Source organism: Mercenaria mercenaria, chromosome 10, assembly GCF_021730395.1.
Source record: "Mercenaria mercenaria strain notata chromosome 10, MADL_Memer_1, whole genome shotgun sequence".
Lineage (NCBI taxonomy): Eukaryota > Metazoa > Mollusca > Bivalvia > Venerida > Veneridae > Mercenaria > Mercenaria mercenaria.
Window position 1 is genome coordinate 58,680,711 of NC_069370.1, and position 19,618 is coordinate 58,700,328.

Sequence of the window (19,618 nt, forward strand, 5' to 3'; positions counted from 1 at the left end):
CACGATAAAGGTTGTCAAAGGGCAATGTTTTGAAAACAAAGGGTGTTTGCTGGCCTATATTTGCTTTAGAAATATGTTTGTTTATGGATATGATATAATTCTAGATCTAAAGAACGCGTCAGTCAGGCGTACTTTTGGGCTTAATAGGGTTAAGGTAATGGTGACCCGAATTGAAATTTAAATGATAATGCGACAAGTATTTAATCTTTACGAATGTTTCTCGATTTCGCGCTTCGATATCGTGATCTCGCTCTTTGGAATTGTGATCCAGCGCTTAGCCATCAAGTGAAGGCGACTTACGAAACGTGAATTCCGCTTCACGTGTCACGAACGTAAGATCACAGTCGCGAGAACGCTTGACGAAGTGCGAGATCACGACGGCGAAAATAATTTCGAGCTTCGCCGTCGTTATCTCTTGCTTCGGTATCATTGTTTCGCGCTTCACCATCGTGATCTTGCGATTCGCGCTCAGTCAGTGTAAGAGAGGACGCGAAGGCCCTAACGGAACACCGCAGAAAACGTATCGAGGATTGAGATCGTGAAAAAAAAAACCACTCAAAAATTGTGATAGTTATATTGAAGTTTCCGATGTATTCTTCGTTATAAGTCGCGCTCTCCGCGGAGGATGCATTTTAAGAGAATAATTCACGGGTTGTTGATGCACACTTCGCATTGTCAACAAAATAAATTGTCAAGAACTTAACAATTAATTAAATTGTCATTGTGCCTTAGTTGAATAGTAATATTTGGTCTGTAAATAATATAATGCACTTTAATGAAATTCAATAAACTATTATCTTTTTTTACAGTTTCATACCAGAGATCAGCACACAACTCATGATGAATTGTTCTGACCCACGTTAGACGTGGAAATCCTTTGAAAGGATGTATTGATATCGAAAAAGAAAACATGAGACATGAATAGTAGGGATGGTTTTCATTTCGGTATGGAATACACTGACGGCGAAAGACATCAGATTTCATACTTTTTAAACACGCCTTAAGTAAATTATACACGGATTCAACTTTGAAGTTTGATTAAGAATTGACGTTTTCGGAAAAATAAGAGTAAAGGATTTAGTAATTGCCTCAAACAATATTAGTTACCACTTATGTAAGTTAAGCTGAGAAAAAAGACCTACCCTTTTTGTTGGCTGTGAACTTTTACCTTAACATCAAGTGCAAAGGTTTTCTGTAGAATTATGTTATGATGGAAGCAAATTATTAAGAGTGGGCGCTCATGTACCAGGGGTGTTACCGGCAAGAAAAGCAGTGGGCCTAAAACCGTAACTGCCCTTTTTAGCCATTAATGCTCCAAACCCTGGGATTAAATCGTGTCATAACAAACAAACTAGCACTTTCTGAACATGGCCTTAAATTTGCTCTTAAAGTCGCCTTAACGGGGCCTTTGGTTAGACTGTGTGTGGGAATAAACTGAGGGATTACAACACTTGATAACCTTCTAATAGTACAAATCACACTTTATTTACAAATGAAACGGAAAACTGAGACTAGGGTTCTCCATACTTTCAAAGCTTTCAAAATGTACTTATCTCGTATATGAAAACCGCATTAAATGCCTCCTACAACTACACTTATCTAATAGATGTAGACACTTTTGAATTTGATTTTGATTTAAAAGCATGTCCAAATAACTTCAGATAAGGCTGAGTTATTTGATATGACCAGTTAATATAATAGAAATGGATAACATTCAGTCAAAACAAAAGATCAAAATTTTAACAAAGATTTCTTCATGGGGGTTATGTTTTCAATTTTCTCAGATCCTTTGATTGTTTACATTCAGTTTTTACAACCTTGTAATAATTATATTCATCAAAACAAACACTAGAAATGGGTCAACTTCTTTAAAATGCGTTCCATTTCTGAACTTCCTAAAAGAAATGAGCTAACAGACACACTGAAATGGGAACAAGTCTTTTAATAAATTAAATGACTTGCCGGTCGAACTATTGCCCGATGTGCTAAGGACCGATGTTAAATAATTCAACTATTCACTGGTAAGTCATTCTATACGTGTTTTATTTATTTTTCTTAAAGTTTTGACCTTAGCCGAGCCAAGTCATCAAGTTTAATGTTGAATAGACGAGTCAATAATACGAATATGAATACGATTTGTAGAATGAGTCGTGTAATAAAATTATCATTTCGCCAGCAGTTAATGATTTACTGATAACGTATTGTGCCTTTCATATCAATTATCTTTCAGTTTTAAAATTCAGATGAATCATCCGACACAAATGTACAATGCAGGGCACAATTTCATAAAAAGAAGTTGGAACCGAAATAGTTCTTTCATAACCCACTTCGAATACGATACTTCTATAAAGTTGATACCATACAACATTGCAACAGTTTCAAGAACATTTCTTGTATAAGTAAAAATATCTCTGGCAGTTTTGAATTTTCCGTTGTAGTTCAGCTATTTTGGCCATTCATTTTTCATTTATGACTGGATTCATACGAAACTTCCCGAAAAAGGTCAGTCAGCATAATAGCAATATTTTATAAAAGTCTATTTCTTAACTCATATCTGGCTCTGTCACTTAAAAGAAGAAAATAACAAAAAATACTGTTGATAATTTGGTGAACCAAACTTTGGACGCCAGAAGTACTGTATACACTATATAGCTGCATTTCGGAGACTTCAAGATTTCATTACGCCTCAGTTTCCTTGTTTATTAAGAATCTACATATATTTATTAGAAATGTAGTAAATGAAAATAAATATAAACAAAATGTTTGTGTGAGTTATAGACAAAGACGCCGCCTGTCCATATATTATCTAAAATCACGTTGTAAAATGTAAAATTTAAAGGTTAAGCTGCACCTATCATTTCATAAAATAAATGACTTAAGCAATTCTGATTTTATTTTTGATTATTTGAGGTTCCTATTGATTTTTTGATGTCATTATAAGAACCAATCAAATGTATCTTGACCATGTACATGCTCGGCAAACAGATGTTTAAAAATCTCGCCCACTGTGGTCTAAGATTTTTTTCTCAAGAGAAACTGTACGGAGTGGAGGCGGAAGTACGCCTCGCCCATAACTTGTATATTAAATATCAATTAATCTCTTAACCGAAGTCAAATTTTATTTGTGTTTGGCGAAAAATCATAAACAGATTGACAAAATTTAAAACAAATTGGCAACATTATAATCAAACTGGCAATTTTCCTGATAATCCTAAACGTGGTTTAAGTGCCAGTAATTGAAAACAGATTAACAAACGGGAAGTGAAGTTTTGATGACTGGCCTCCTTTATTCAATGTAAAAGTAGTAAACTTCAAAATGGTTTCATTGCAATAGGCCTACTGTATTCTTTTATATATCCGCAGCCTATATTTTATCGAGAAGCATTGTCAGTGCTAAATAAAACTCAAATAAAAAGTTGGGGTTGGGTTGGGGCAGTAAGTTTCAGTAAAACATACACAGGGTAAAATCATCTGAGCCGCGCCATGAGAAAAGCAACATAGTGGCTTTGCGACCAGCATGTATCCAGACCAGCCTGCGCATCCGCGCAGTCTGGTCAGGATCCATGCTGTTCGCTTTCAAAGACTATTGCAATTAGAGAAACTGTTAGCGAACAGCATGGATTCTGACCAGACTGCGCGGGTGCGCAGGCTGGTCTGGATACATGCTGGTCGCAAAGCCACTATGTTGGTTTTCACATGGCGCGGCTCATCTCAAAATGAGAAAATAATTTGCAGTGATGGTGGTGTATACAAGAGTGATTAAAATATTCTCCCGCTACTGGTCTTCCATAGTTGAAATATACACATTTGTAATATACGGTGGCTATATTTTAATGCTACAATGAAACACGAAAAAAAAGATAAAAATCAGAGCTTATATAAAAGCCAGGGTTTCTTCGTGGGTATCTCCAATAGAGGTACCTTCTGACCTGCAGTTCTGTAGTAACGTTGACAGCAGTCTTGATGAGAGTATATAACCGTCCAGACAGGTCTGTTTGTTGAGTAACAAAGAAAAACATTGCTGCCGTTAAGGGTATGGTAGAAGAAGATTGTCGACCGTTATAGTATCTCCTAAATAGCTATTTCACGACAGACCGACAATCATATTATGGCTGACGGTTTGAAATTAAAGGTTTTTGCTAGATTGGTCCCCACCCCCATTTGGTGACACTATACCAAAAGCCCAAGTTTTTTTTAATTCTGGTGATCCAGTTGTACAAATTCTCTGCAAGAAGGGTTCAACCATCACAGAAAAGTTCTATAAAAATAAAGTAAAAACCTCTGTCAAAAATGTACCAGAAAAAAATGCCGCCCAGGTTAAGATTTGAAAGTCATACAACTTGCATACATACAATAAAATACATACAATATACAATGCAAGTCAAATTCTACAGTCTTTCTTCCGACAAGAAAGGGTTATTCAGGTTAAGCACCCACGGTTTCCTTAGCAAAGTCCCTCCGTCTTTTTCCTATTTCCCTTCCTAAAGGAAATGCTCGCCTGTGAACGCTGTGCCACTAGAAGTGCCATAGGTTCTGCAGTTCTTCTGTGTCTTAACTGTATATCAAGGGGAGGCTATTTTACAGCATTTTGGACATGTATAGAGTAAAAGTTTGCAGGAAGAATTCCCCTGAATAGATGACGTGATAATTAAGGCATACGAAGACTATTGACGGATTTTATTAAATCATCCTCGTCACCCATATAATCTAAGTTGTTTCAATATTTTGATGTAAACGCTATGAAAATAAAAGCCTTGAACAAACCTTCATGAAGCGATTTTTGCAAATTCTCTACAAGGCAAGGAAAACAAACAGAATCTGCCATTGCGCGACACCATTATATCGCGACATTTGGATATCTAATATCTATATAATCATAATTGGCGTTTTTCTTATTGCAATAATATATTTTCAGTTTTAAATTTAATTCTATTTAGCATTTTATTCACACGAAAAAGGACATACAAATTGTTGGTATAAACAAGTTAGTAGGTAACGAAATGAATGTTTTTCGTATCAACATCGCAGCATGGCAATAAAGGTTGTGACATTGGAGAATAAAAATCTAGAAAAAATCGCGTTAAGGCAGACAAAATCTCTTTAAGGCATGCAATATCAAAACTTTCTTCCGATAAACCCGTACACTTTCACAGACAAAAGTGGTTTGTTTTGATTTCAAACGTCATTAAGGACCACCCTTTGTGGTGACATGGGACAAACTCTTTGATAAAACTGATTTGTTTCTATGTCAACGTAAAAACAAAGTCCTTCAACCAACACGAGTCGGGTCTGTAAAGAAATTGACATAAATTTGAATAAAATATGCAATTTATCTACTGCAGTGACGTAATTATCGAAAAATGTTACGCTGCAAGAAGGTTTAGTGCTGTTTAAAACATATCAACTGCATATTAATCTGGGTGCAGACAGATTATGTAAAAAAGGATGTATCTCAGGCTTTTCATAATTTGTAAGTATTCTATATGTATTATGTATATTTTATTTATTTATTAATGTGCTTAAGCCATATCTACCAAGGTGCTTACTTGTCATTAGTTATGTAATTAAGGAAGGAAAACTCATCATCCTAATAATGGTCTAATTAACAAAAAATAAAATGATTTTCTATTGGATTTATCTTTTTCTATAATGGTTAATATAGATAAGGCTACTGTCCAACTCAAAAATATGCATTCTAGCACCAGTTTCAATATTGGAAATGAACAGCCGGAGTGATAGATACAAAAATAGTAATACCTTTTGCTATCGTTTTCAAATATTAAAACTAATAACAAATGTTGGGATACTTTTTTCTCACAGAAAATAGTAAATTTATAAAAAAAAAAAATGTTCATAATAAAATTCAGTAGCTTCATTATAAGCGCATAGCGATTTATGACCGTTTTATCACTTACTATGTGCAGGTTTTATAAAGCTGAACCTTCGCAATTACCTTTATTTTCTGTATTTTCAGATTCATTAACGTCTCTGACGAGTGCATGTAAGTCCTCTAGTATATTTCTTTTGTAATTTTTAATTGAAACACCGACCATTTTGTTAAGGTAATGACACACGGCAATTTCCATGTCGTATCCAACTTCGGCATTCCTCGGCGGTCACAAGCAGATGGATATCCGTGCCTGTCGGGAATTACTGAAATCCAGTTCGGGGGATACGTAAACAAACGGAAAATGCCGACTGTCAGTACAGGTCCACTACCTTAAACCTAAAATATATAGAACCGGGTACTTCAACATTATTAATTGGAGATAATGTAGATTTATTTTCCGTTCTAGAGTCTGTTTCACAAACGCTCATAGGTCTGTCTGCAAAACTGTTTTGACGGGTTATATCATAAATCATATAATTCAGAGAGTGACCTTTGGACTGAGCTTTAAAGCGACATTTCTAAGTCGGATTTGCGTGAAACACCATTTTTCTGTAGTACCTTTGTCGTGTTTTAACCGGCAAATAAACACTGTTAGGCAAAAAGGCTACATTTACCTGTGTTGTTGTCTCGTATTTTTGATACTCCGTTGTTCCTGGTTAGGGCAGACAGTTGTCTCTTCTGGGTCAGTATGAAATTTTATACTGACGAGATAAAGAGACGCCACATCGTAAGTTGGCGTTATTTTCGTTACATACACATGTTGTTTAAGTTTTTTGGGCAATGTTAGAAAGGTACATATACTCTGACCGACAAACACAGCCAACTAAAACTCGTACGATTTTATTCAGCTCATCGTTAAATTCATGTACCTGCGTGCAGCCCTTGTGTGCCAACCATGTGGTTTTATTGAGCGAATTTTAGACAGGTATATGTCTTAGTCGACATACGTCCATATATTCAGAGATTTTCTTACAATTAATCAGTTCTTGATAATGCCGAGACTGAATTTCGAAGAGAGGGTCCACGTTTTGGACGTGCTCGAATGTGGGTGAACGCAAGAACAAGTCCCTAGACATTTTAACGTCTCTCGTTCAACACAACTGCGTCTCGTTCGACGTGTCAGAGACACAGGAACGCTTGTCGATAGGCCTCGTTCGGCTAGACCGCGTTTAAGGTAGTTCTGCACGTTTGATAAACCGGAAGTGATGACGTGACGCCATTTTTCCGGAAAACGTAGAATAAAGACTGGATTCGGCGTACGGAACAGAAAATCATTTTATAATTTAATTGCAACCTGTGAGTAAATTTATTACAATGGTACTGTTGCTATATTGTAAAGTCAAAATATGATATTAAAACATATCACATGTTAAATAATTCAAAATAACGTCCTAAAATTAGCGTGAAATGTCCGGTTTACTTTAATCATGGTCAAATATCTCAAAAATAAGCACACGGACCTATATATTTTATTTCATCAAATTATAGGCCATGTCTTTATTTACAACTGTGAGAAGTTTCATCAAAATCTACATTGTAGAAAAATTTCTATTCGCGAAAATGTTAAGAAAGTTATGATTTTCCCATAGACTCTCATTATGAAATATTGCGTGAGGTCCCTATTTTTCAAATCAGTCTAGCAAAAAATCAAGCACACGACCCTATCTTTTTTATTTTCTTAATTTTCTAGGTATATTCTGAACTTTTGAAAAATCAGTGTTTAAACAAATTCTACATCGTAGAAATAATTTCGATCCAAACGTGCAGAACTACCTTAACGTCAGTATGGCAGGACAATTACATACGCCATCGTCATTTGCGTAACAGACTTGTGATGGCTGAATCCATGACACGTTTAGTGGTAGGTAACGTTGGACGGCCTATAAGTCGACATACAGTAAGAAATCGGCATAGAGAACAGAAAATTATCTGCCGCAGGCCCTACTGCGGTCTAGTTCTTACGCTACGTCACCGTCACACACATCTAATTTGGGCCCGCAACCATCGCGGTAAGCGTTGGTAGAACGAGGTGTTAAGTGTTGAGTCACGTTTCAACTTGTTGAACGTCAACAGACGTATTCGTGTCTATAGACGACATCGTGAACGCTACGCTAATGATTGCATTTTGTAGCACAATCCTTACGGTAGGGACGGAGTTATGGTTTTGGCAGACATCAACCATAGGTTTAAGTCCCAACTCGTCGTGGGCCAAGGTAATCTCACAGCAAGGCGTTACATCGACTTGATACTAGATAAGTCCGGTGGCTGTCCCTATATTCCGTCAACGTTACTGCATGGCCTTCCAGCATGACAACGCAAAGCCTCATGTTGCACATGTCTCCAGGATTTTTTTACAAAAGAGCAACATTGACGTTTTGCCAATGCCGGCGTGCTCTCCGGACTGCAATCCGATTGAACACGCCTTGGATTACCTTGGACGGCGGTTATGTCAACGTCAACCGCAGCCTACCAACGTCCTGGAATTGATAACAGCGCTCCACCAGGTGTGGACGATTCCACGGTATCTGCTACTTAACTTCTGCGGGTCCTTGGGACGACGTCTGTTGCTGTGGTTGTCATTAGAGGTGGTCAGTGAAATTCCTCTGACCAGTCTATTGATATTCAAGTTTTAAAGCATAATGCGACCATGAAACTTGTCTAATTAGCCATCAATTCTTTTAAATCGTATTTGAGAATGAAATTCTTTTTTTTTTCTTTTTTTCCTAATTTTGAATCACGGTTTAATAACAAAATATTGTACAATGAGTATGAATGTGGTGTTTCTTTTTCTCGTCATTGTAGAATTTGAATGTATTGTCTATCAGATTAATTTCATTTTTCTCGAATTTGATCCTTTCTTCACATAATTAATAAAACTTGCCTGATTATACATTTCTGCGCATCTAGCTCTTGATTGATCGCGAGATTCGCATCCTTGTCTCTTTGCGAGGTGACGAAAGGGAATGCAACGGTTTGCCTTACGTCAAACCTAAATAAGCACTTGAAGGTAAAAGGGGTACGCCAGCAAATTTTACAATTACTAAAGTTTTTCAGGGATAGTTAAGACCAAACAATCTTCATAAGAAAGTAGATCATGTTTATTTGCTTTAGTATAATTACATATTCTATCGTGTCCTGTTTTATGTGTTTTCCAGTAGAAAAGACGATATGTGAACCGAAGTTGGACACCCTCAGCTGTCAGACAGGCCTGATTATACAGATTGATGATGTCATGTACGGACGGACACAAAGTAGTGTTTGCAATCCATATAATACTAATATACAGGTAGATGGCATATATAATCTGGAGTAATAGTCAATATTTTGAAAAATGACCATAAAAATGATGGTTACAGTGGTGTGATTTCAGTGTTACTAGATATTAGGCTATATGAGTAAAAGCCAGGATGTAGTGCTTTGCTGCAGCACTAATAAAGAAATATGGCATACTTTCTATAATCATAAAATGAGCCGCGCCATGAGAAAACCAACAAAGTAACTTTGCGACCAGCAAGGATCCAGACCAGTGCAGTGTTGCATTTTCCATTACTGCTCAAGAACAGACTCAATCAAACCGAGTCTGCAATTTTCACTGTTTGCCTTGTTCTTGGTGCTTCCGAGGGATCCTGACAAGACTGCGCGGATGCGCAGGCTGGTCTGGATACATGCAGGTCGCAAAGCCACTATGTCGGTTTTCTCATGGCGCGGCTCAAATGGTTTCACAGCACACAATATCTTGATGATGTTCACAATGTCATTGTAGTATCTCGGATCTTGATACTAATAGTTGTTGCTTTAAAATGTGTCTGAACAACAATTTAGATTAAAAATACTTCTAAGATATTTCAGTTACGGTTTTACTTTTCTCCGGCAGCAAAGAACCTGAATTTCATAGGGGTGTATTTGTAAGAAATAACTGATGTCATATCCATAGATATACAGTACATTACGGATTTTGTAAATCAATTAGTTGAAATTCCATTTTATTTTTAGAATTTGAACTGCCGTTCAACACAGAAGAGTATATTAGCCGTTCAGAAGAGCTGTCAATATCGTACAACTTGTTTGATCTATGCCGACAACAGCTTCCTAGGAGAAGATCCGTGTCCATCTGTCTCAAAATATCTACATGTATGTTTATAGCTTATATATAAGCAATTTATGTTTCATTTACACCGTACAAAATTATTCTATTGGTTTGCATTTTGCTATGCTTTTCAGTGTATTCAAATATTATAGTTTTGCTTTTTTATTTCCTTGAAAAGGAAGTATGCACTGTACGTTTTCCAGCAAATATCGAATAGGCTATCATGTTTGGTACTAAATGCAGAAGCATTAAATTGAATTTTACGAGGATATATTTGTTTTGCAAATGTTCTATGTTAATGTGATGATTTACAGGCGTCGAAATGAAAACAATGCAAATCAAACGTCACATTTTAGCCATACGGTACATATGGCCAACAAAACGTCAACGTGTCATTGTTTGCGAGTCGTTGCAACATACGTTAGTAATACACATTTACTTCTACATGTAAACTTTATGTGTTGCAGGTAAAATATCGATGTGTTGCTACAATAATACCGTCAGTTAATACTCCACCAACAACACCAACTACAACATTGCCGACGACGGCGAGTACCACTGCCAGTACGCCGACACCATTAACAACAACTCAGGGAGCAAACAACCTACCACCAGGAATTTTACCACTTGGAGTACAGTCTAATCACACAAGTATATTTTCTGACAAAAATAACGTTACTAGAATTTAGGCCAGCTATTAAGGTTGCAAAATTATGAAATTTTGTCATAAAAAGAGATATCATGTATAAATGAAAAGATATGCAGAGTTCCTCTGTTCAAAAAGCATTACATTTAAATGCCATATTCTCAAAATTCAGGTCCCTTTTTTGTCCCCTACCGGACCTACGGTTTGGTCCCCGTCTGTCCCTCCGTGTGTCAGTCACAAAAAGTGGGATCCTGCGATAACTTTAAAAAGGACAAGATATTTTTTATGACAATTTGGCGAATGTGCAAGTCCTTTAATTCTGTCGCTATGAGATGAATTGCGGCTGCTATGTCAACAAATTGTCCATAGAATACAAAAAAAGACAAAGTGGGGTGATGCGATAACTTTAAAAGTAACAAAAAATAATAACAAGATAGAAAACAATGTAGAGAACATGCACATTATTTCATTTCCTCCGTTTGTCCGACCGTACGTCTATCTTCCTGTCCAGTCAGTCGCAAATAGCGGATTCTACCGTAACTTTGATAGATTTCTTCATAAAACCTTGGACGTAGACTGACAACAAAATGTAGAATAGAGAATAAAGATAATTTTGGTTTGTCCCTTTATCGTCCGTTCTTTCGTCCGTCTGTCTGTCTGTCCATCCGTTAGTCGCCAAAGACAGATTATTTAGGTTTGTCATGATACCTGACTTACAGATTATAGGTTATTTGGAGAATATGCAGGTTCTTCTATTAGTGCAAAACAGTGGTTCTTATTGCTGCATATATGTGTAGATGTTTGCTCACAATATACAGGTAGCCAGCAATGTCACGAGTACCTTATATCCGGACCACGTGGTATCCCTGACAGCCAATTGTCTGCATCTTCCAGATTGTCGCTTAGCAACAACGCACATCGGGCTCGTCTATTTTTGGAAATTGACAAATATCCGAGCGGTTTTACGCTCGAGGGTGGCTGGACCGCAGCGAGCAATGACACTCAACCTTGGATACAGGTAAGAAAATTACAAAAGCATTTTATTATATTTATATTTAAATAATGAAACAGGGAGAGAGGAAAATAGCGAATATTCTATGAAAAAGCGTTCTCTTGAATGGCATTCTCTCGAATTATTTAAGGTGCAAAAATATGCAAGAAAATTGAATGGAAACTGAGTTGTCGATTAGTAATTGTTATGTTATTATTATGTGTGTGTCGGAAGATAAGGACCCCTTCACGTGGAAATTTAGATCAAGTTCCATTTGTGTAAAGTACTTTTTTGAATAGGCGTACAGTGTTTTGGCGAATAGTGGGACAGTTTTTTTTATAAAGTTTTGCGACTAGGCTGTCAGTGCATAATTCAGATGCATGTTGAATTGAATTAAACAATATTTAAACTTTTCAGGATTGTAAATTCATATTTGTAGGTATAAACTCATTTGCATGGATTTATAATTTAACATTCAGAAGCGGTTCTGACATGTATTTCACTCGCAGTTCCTAAATAATGGGCATTTTTAGCCTGAATGCATCGTCTTTTGCTTCGACCTGCTGGGTTTTGGATGAAAATATGTTTTGATTTCATGTGTTAATGTCTATTTAACGGCAGTTTGTTGTAGAGACATTTATCATACATTGAAAAATATACACAACAAGAATATTTATTGCAAATAGCCACAGTAAAACATAAAAATACTCTCTACCGACAGCTTCCAAAAATTTGAAAAACGAAAGTGAACGCCTAGTTATTGGCGACTTCCGTTTGGGCGTACAGATATACACTGTGACCCTTACTCTGGGGAACTTTCTAACTGTCTCATTGTGTAAGATGCGTGCAGAATATAGCTCTTTAAAGGGAAAACATACTTTTACCTATATTAGCCAGGACTTTATTCAAAAGAATAAACATAACAAAGCTATCGGTACTGCTACTAAGAACTAGGTGTTATTTGTTTTGTAAAGTATATTGGTTTTAATTTTAGGTAAAAATGAACTGGCTGACAATTATCACAGGAATCACAACACAAGGCCGGCACGTAAATCCGAGCACGGGTTGTTGTCAGGAGTGGGTCACCAGGTATAAAATTCAGCACAGCATTGATGGCCTGACTTGGGAAACTGTTAAAGACAAAAGTGGACAACAAAAGGTAACAAGTGGTTAGCTCCTTATGTCACTTTTATTTATCTATTTATTTATTCATATATGTGACAGAAGCTGGTTTAAGTCGGCTTTGGTGTACTTGTTCAAAAACCACAGATATCATTCAAACTGCAAATTTTTGGAATACCATTACCTCGGCTTATAAATGAAAGGAATGATTTTTTTACTTTGATGTTGAAACTTACGTCATTTATTAGCAATCTTTTCATCATGTTATTATTACCTACGTCAATACTGATGTGTTCATTTGATTCAAATCTTATCTTGATATTTGTATAAGGGTGGTCACATTGGCCAAAACTAACATGAACTCACTTGATTAATGATAACTAGGTTTGACCGCTTCTTTTAACCAATCAACTGCTTATTGTTTCTCGCACCGGCCCTGATTTTCTCATACTGGCTAAGTAGAGTCTGCTATTCATTCGTTATTTTTTGTAATATTTTAATAAGATGTACAACTTAACTCGAATCATATCCAAAACTGCATAGTTGTATAATAACGTACATGTACTTATTTTAGATATTCATCGGCAACACGGACACATATACACTCGTAACACACATGTTTGATTGCCCTTTTACTGCGCGATTCATACGAGTGGAAGTTTTACAAAATCATGGTCATCCGTCAATGAGACTTGAACTTCTAGGTTGTCCTTCCAATACAGGTATGTGTATATATTTCTCAAAATATTTCAGTTCGCGATTTTATATTTTCATTGTAAGAATTCGCACCATGCAGCCAGTCGGTTTAATAATTCGAAGTACATGTATATAGAATTTTTAACAAAATGTAGCATGTAGCATCCCTGTCCGGACCTCTCTCAACGTGGTTAAAAATGTTCCATTCCAATGTACGGTAGAAAGTAAAACAGACGCATTTGAAAATATCATCTTATGTTCTTTCTTCTGTGCATTTATACTGTTTAAGAAAGCTCATGCATCTAACCAAATTTCGAATCCTGTAGTGCTAGGACTTTATGTATGTTGGCAAAACGCTAAATCCTGTTCCTAAATAACAGAATGTATACATCAGTTAGCATTATATATGTAATTTGTACAGTTTGAGTTTCCCTCAGTTAACTATGCAATGACGTACATGCTTTGGCATTGATACAACATTACAGCCGCCTGGATTTTATAGATTATGATAATACATAATTGATTGGCAGACTGATTTTACAGATGACGTAGGTAAATGTCCAAAAGGTTGGAAAGAGCGTCCGTCAAGCGGTACGTGCTACTATATCTCTGACCAATCAGACAAGAAGACCTGGGAGAACGCTATGCTCACGTGCAAACGTCGACAAGGAGATGTCGTTAAAATTGATTCGTATCAAGAAAAAGTAAATGTCTATATTTATAATATTGTTATTGTTTGTTTATTTTATTCTTCAGATCTTATGAAATTGATTGTCCTCTAAAACAATGAATGAAAGGTTACAAGTCATATTCCCTCATACCATATATGAAACTAATTCAAAAGGGGAAGAAAGATCAAACCATATATAAGAAATTGTCTAGCCATTTATAACACGGAAAGAATTTCTAAAATCGGATCACTTTTAAAGCATAGAACGGAACTTAACAACATGATCGACATGGTTTGGATTGAGTATGTTCATCACAGAAAGTAAAATGCGCATCATCCCTCACGTCTCCTATCACCAGCTTAAGCGGGAATATATTGTATTCTAATATGCTTGTCTCTATTAAAACACGCTTACGCTAGAATGACGTCACGTTAACGTGCGGTGACGTCAATGTTTTTGTTACAACCAAGAAAGAGCGCTATCATATTGTATCTACTGTTTTAGATTTAGGGCATATTAGAATCGAAATAATTTATAGCAAAAGAGTATTTAACACTATTTATGCACTCGGGCGGTAATACGTCGTTCAAATTATTTCACTCGGGCTGCGCCCTCGTGAAATTATTACGCCCGACGTATAACCGCCTATCGTGCATAATAGTGTTAAAGCACTCTCTTACTATAAATTATTTCTTAAATACAATTGAATGGACTCCATGATCTCAAAGGATAAGAAAACATTTCACAGTGAAAATTCTTCCGTTCTTGTTACAAAAAGGAAAGAGCTATCATTTATCAGAATAAAGGAAGAATTCTCAAAGATATTGAATCCGTCATTTTGTTTTATGTTGCCATAGAAACAAAATTGCCCATTTTCATGTTTTTTTTATCGAACTGTTCGTAAATTTCTTATCCTTAAGCCGATTTATAACTGCCTGAAATTTTTGATTGAAGAAGATCTAGCAGACTGAAGTAACATTAGAACTTTCAAGCGCGCAAGGAAATTCGAAACCTGTATTATTGCAGCAGATAATTCAAACGCATGTAAAATACACGCAAACATTTCTCTTGAAAATTGAATCAGTTTGGGGTTTTGATACTGAAAACAGGTTTTGGTACTGAAAACAAGGGGAATTTTTTTGTTTCATACTTACGTTTCGAGAAGTTTAAACAAAAGGCGACTATCCGCTTCCTAATAGATATACACATGATGAACCCCTTTTGCTATCGCCCCATCTGGTTATGTCTGGTGATTGGTATTTTATGTTAAATACACATATCATAATTCAAATCAACGCCATAGCAATTAAGAAGTATGTTTCCCTTATTTTCTTCAGGCATGGCTACGAAACGAGCTACAAGCCCTACAACAATCACAGAAGACTAACGTATGGTGGGTAGGTCTGAACAACCGACCAAGATTTGACAATAACTACTATAAATGGGGCGACGGAACATCACTGAATGCCAACATTCTGTAAGATATTTTGTTATACAAGTCTTGTTGAAGATTAAGGTAGTGGACACGTGATGTCAGTTGGTGATTTCCGTGTGATTACAACTTCCGGTATGGCGTTTCTGCATTCTTCGGACATAATCTAGCTGATATATACGAGCCCATGCCTTCCTGTTACACTGCTACAGGAGAATGACGAACAAAACGTAATCTATGGAAATTTCCAATTTTCGTAAGGAGTCTGCTACCTTAAGAAACATGAGTTTACACAAATAACGAAGCTATTTTGGGGGAACGCAACTACTGTATTGCGCCATTTGCATAGAGTAAATAGGTTATGTTCATTTGGTTTATAAATTGTATCGTTTAGTTTCATCAGCTAACTTGTGAATGATCGATGCCCGTCTGGTATCTAAAATAACACATTTAACACTTGATTTTGAATGGCCGTCGAATGTTGAAGTTACTTGTTTATGAATTCAATAAAGTTTAAAGAATAATCTACATACTTATACATTTGATATGTAAATATTTCAGCCGATGGAATCCGGGAGAGCCGAATAATTCTGGTGGGAAAGAGCACTGTGCTCAATACACCCTGACTACAGACACGCTTAACGACAAAAATTGTGATATTGCACTTCCTTTTATATGTGAATTACAAAAATGTAAGAAGTTCTGTAATTTAGTGAGGTGATGAAATACACCAGCAACAGTAACACACAACAAAAATAACACCAACAACAATAACCATAACAATGCACGTACTCAACCAACAAAGAACAAATCGATAATTGTAACAATAAAAATGATAACTGTAACGGAAGTACATATATCCAAAATCTGTATTCTTCCCAAGGATTTTTCTGTTGGGTTTGGAGTCACACCGACACATTTAGGTCACATGGCAACTTTTGTACTTCTGGTGGTGGAGGAAGACTCCAGATACCACTCTAGGCATTGTTTCAGACATGAGTTGGCACTTGGGTAGAACCACTGACCGTCCGTAAACCAGCTGGATGCTATGCTCTAAGCGAAGTTTTGAACCCACACAGACAGGTGGCAAGTGATTTAAAGTTGCCAACCTTAACCGATCGACCATATAGGTTCCCCTTCTTTATAAAGATCATTAGGACGTATGTAATAAATATCAGTTACACAAACTCAGGCGGTTTGTGTACAGCTTTTCTGGAGGTATAACTGTTATTTAATAATTGCATTTAACAATATATTATAAATGAAAGTCCTTATTTCAAGGAGTCAATTTTCTTTGTTTGTTAACAACATAATCATGAACTTTTTATCCTCAGATTGGACTGCTCCTGTGAACAAACCAGGACTAGTAACATTGCGACCAACAGTACCATCCACCAATGCCCCATCCACTCGTGAGTTTGGAATACTTTTTACCTTAACCCTTATAGTATTACGTGTTATAAGTGTTCTTTCTAGTTACCGAGTCGTCTGTGTTCATCTTCATCTTGTATTTCGGATAAGATAAACTGTATTATGCAGAATGCCCATGATGTTGACGGCTTTAATACTGAAATAATCGAAGGTATGTGTCCTGTATTTTCTGTTTGGGTACGGTGACTCTATTGTGTATTTTTCCTGTCTCCTTTGACATAGAATCACTTATACTCAAACATTCCACACAGTCTTGGCCTTCAAAACTTCAGTATACCAAAGAGGCGTTACAACGAGATTAAAATGTGCACTGACTAATTCTGAACGATAATATATTTCATTTTAATGGAGATTTCTGTGCCAAAATTGAACCAGTTCTAGAAACGTTAGTACCGAACTTTCTGTTGAATGGGTTGGGGGAGGGGGTCTATTAAATCTGGTAAACAGTTCAAGGATCTTTTGAAAAAACATTTTGATTACATTTTATGTTATAGCCACGTTCGAAAGAAGACATAGATATACTAAATCGTTTACTGAATAAGGGACAAATTGATAATTAGTTGAAACAGTCAGATCGAAACTGACATTATCCATAATCATACTGACGACAAACGGTAAACGTTATTTTCCTCTTCTCACCCAAAACACGCTTGCCTTAGATATTCCCTTTTGTTAAGCCTGTTGTTTATTTAACATAGTTTAGAAAACAGCAACGAAATTAACTTAATGATATGCTGATAAATTAAGACATCCAGAAAACGTTATTGATAAACGAATTTAACAAACCATAACTCACTAACTGCAGGAATTGGGGACAGTACGAACATGTAGTAAGTCAAAACAAGTTCATTTTTCTCTACGTTCAGACCTGGGAATTCCAAATTTTTAATACAGTAATACTGAACTTTTCTACTGTAGCGAGTAAATTTATCAAAAAAAAAACAAACAAAAAAAAAAACGACAAGAACATTTACAGAAAAAAGGAAATACTTACAGTGACAATGTATTGCCGGCTAAATTTGAAACTTTGCGCCCATTTGATTGAAGAAACAACGTATAACTTAAACTGTGGTAAAGTTTTCAGAAGAAGACAAAATGGATCATGCAACATTAAAAATGTCATCTGCGCAATGAAACGTGGCGGATGTGGATTAAAGTATGCTAAGGAAACAGGAACGTTATTACGGAGCAGAGTCACCTTGCATAAACAGCAAACCTTCGAATCCGTAACCCTTAGCCTGCTAAATTTCTAAAATGGACTGGTCCATCATTCAATTCGGGCAATACCAATTTATTATTTGAAGGGGTATTCACTGAAAAATTACTGACTGAATATATATAGCAAACAGTGCAGACCATGAGCAGCCTGCACCCAGCAGGCTAAAGGTTAAAGTTAGCTAATACAACATATATATATAAAAATATGAACTACAGCGTATGTAAATTATAAAAGTGCAGTTTTATCATGTTACAACACCTTTTTTCAGTTCCTAACAAAGTACCAGTCCCAATAGGGGTAACTGCCGTAACGTCTGGACCAAATGTATTCACAAGTAAGTAGTGACCAGCCTGTTGCATAATATGAACCTTTTAGTCTACCGCAAAGTACGAGTATATTCTTTTGATCTGACAGAATATCTTGAATTGACCAACTTTCATCTGTAAGGTTACTTTCGTTCCAACTAAAAATTAAAACAGTTACTTCAAACAATATTCCTTTATGTTACTACAAATAATGTCACTCTTGCAATAGCATGCAGTAGCTCAAGGGATAAGAGCGGAAAAGGTCTAAGTGTACATAAGTCAAGAAGACCCCTTTAGCTTCCATCCATTAAGTCCACACAACCCATTTCATATGTTATAGAATACTAATATTTGACTTGATTATTTCCAGCTGGATGTTTCAATCAAACTGGCTGCGCAGGAAGAGCTTGGAACAATTACCCTTCATGCGCCGGATGTGGATATTACTTGACATGCGCACCAAGCGGTGTCTTTCTCCGAAAGTGTCCTCCAAATTTAAAATATGACGCCAATATTGACGCTTGCTCGCAAACAACATCAACATGTCGGGGACCTTAATTTATATAAACAGACGTGAAGTTATCAAGAAAGAAATAAAGATTGTATTTGACATTGTGTTTGAATTATTGTTAACATAGTTAAATTATCTCTTGTTACAAAAGTTCCATGTAACCTAGAAATGACTGAACATTTTGTAATGTCATTATATTTTCGCGTGTTATAAATAAACACATATCGACTCTGTGACGTCAGCTTATCGTTATGTGTTTATGTATGTTGGAGGTGGGGGGGGGGGGGCGAGGGTGCGGATGAGGGGGAGGGTACAAAACTTCACATGTTGATAATAAAAATTGATGGAAAATAAGAGAATTTTAAAAAATTGTTGGGGGGAGGGGTGGTGGGGGTGATTGAGCGGAGGAGCAAGGTTGAGGGAGGATACAACTTTGCATATTTATAAATATTCATGGAAGGTTTAAGGTTGTTTTTTGTTTAAATGAATGGGGAGGGGAGGGGAGGGGAGGGGAGGGTGACCAGGTTGGTAGGGATGACCGGGTGTGGGTTCACAACTTCACATGTTGATAATAATTATTCCCTTTATTAGTCAACGTAAAACCTCTCGGGCGTAGC

At 36.4% G+C, this 19,618-nt stretch overlaps 1 protein-coding gene across 1 annotated transcript; it reads left to right on the top strand.

The window, feature by feature from the left end:
• Window positions 1-5,269: 5,269 nt before the first annotated feature.
• On the top strand, window positions 5,270-19,234 carry LOC123560269 (uncharacterized). Its single transcript, XM_045352496.2, has 14 exons — window positions 5,270-5,470; window positions 5,975-6,001; window positions 9,046-9,176; window positions 9,884-10,021; window positions 10,445-10,628; window positions 11,442-11,641; window positions 12,609-12,773; window positions 13,311-13,458; window positions 13,976-14,136; window positions 15,441-15,580; window positions 16,097-16,227; window positions 16,870-16,947; window positions 18,454-18,519; window positions 18,861-19,234. Exons 1-14 carry the CDS (start codon window positions 5,446-5,448, stop codon window positions 19,046-19,048), a joined length of 1,782 nt encoding a protein of 593 aa, XP_045208431.2. The 5' UTR covers window positions 5,270-5,445; the 3' UTR covers window positions 19,049-19,234.
• Window positions 19,235-19,618: the final 384 nt, after the last annotated feature.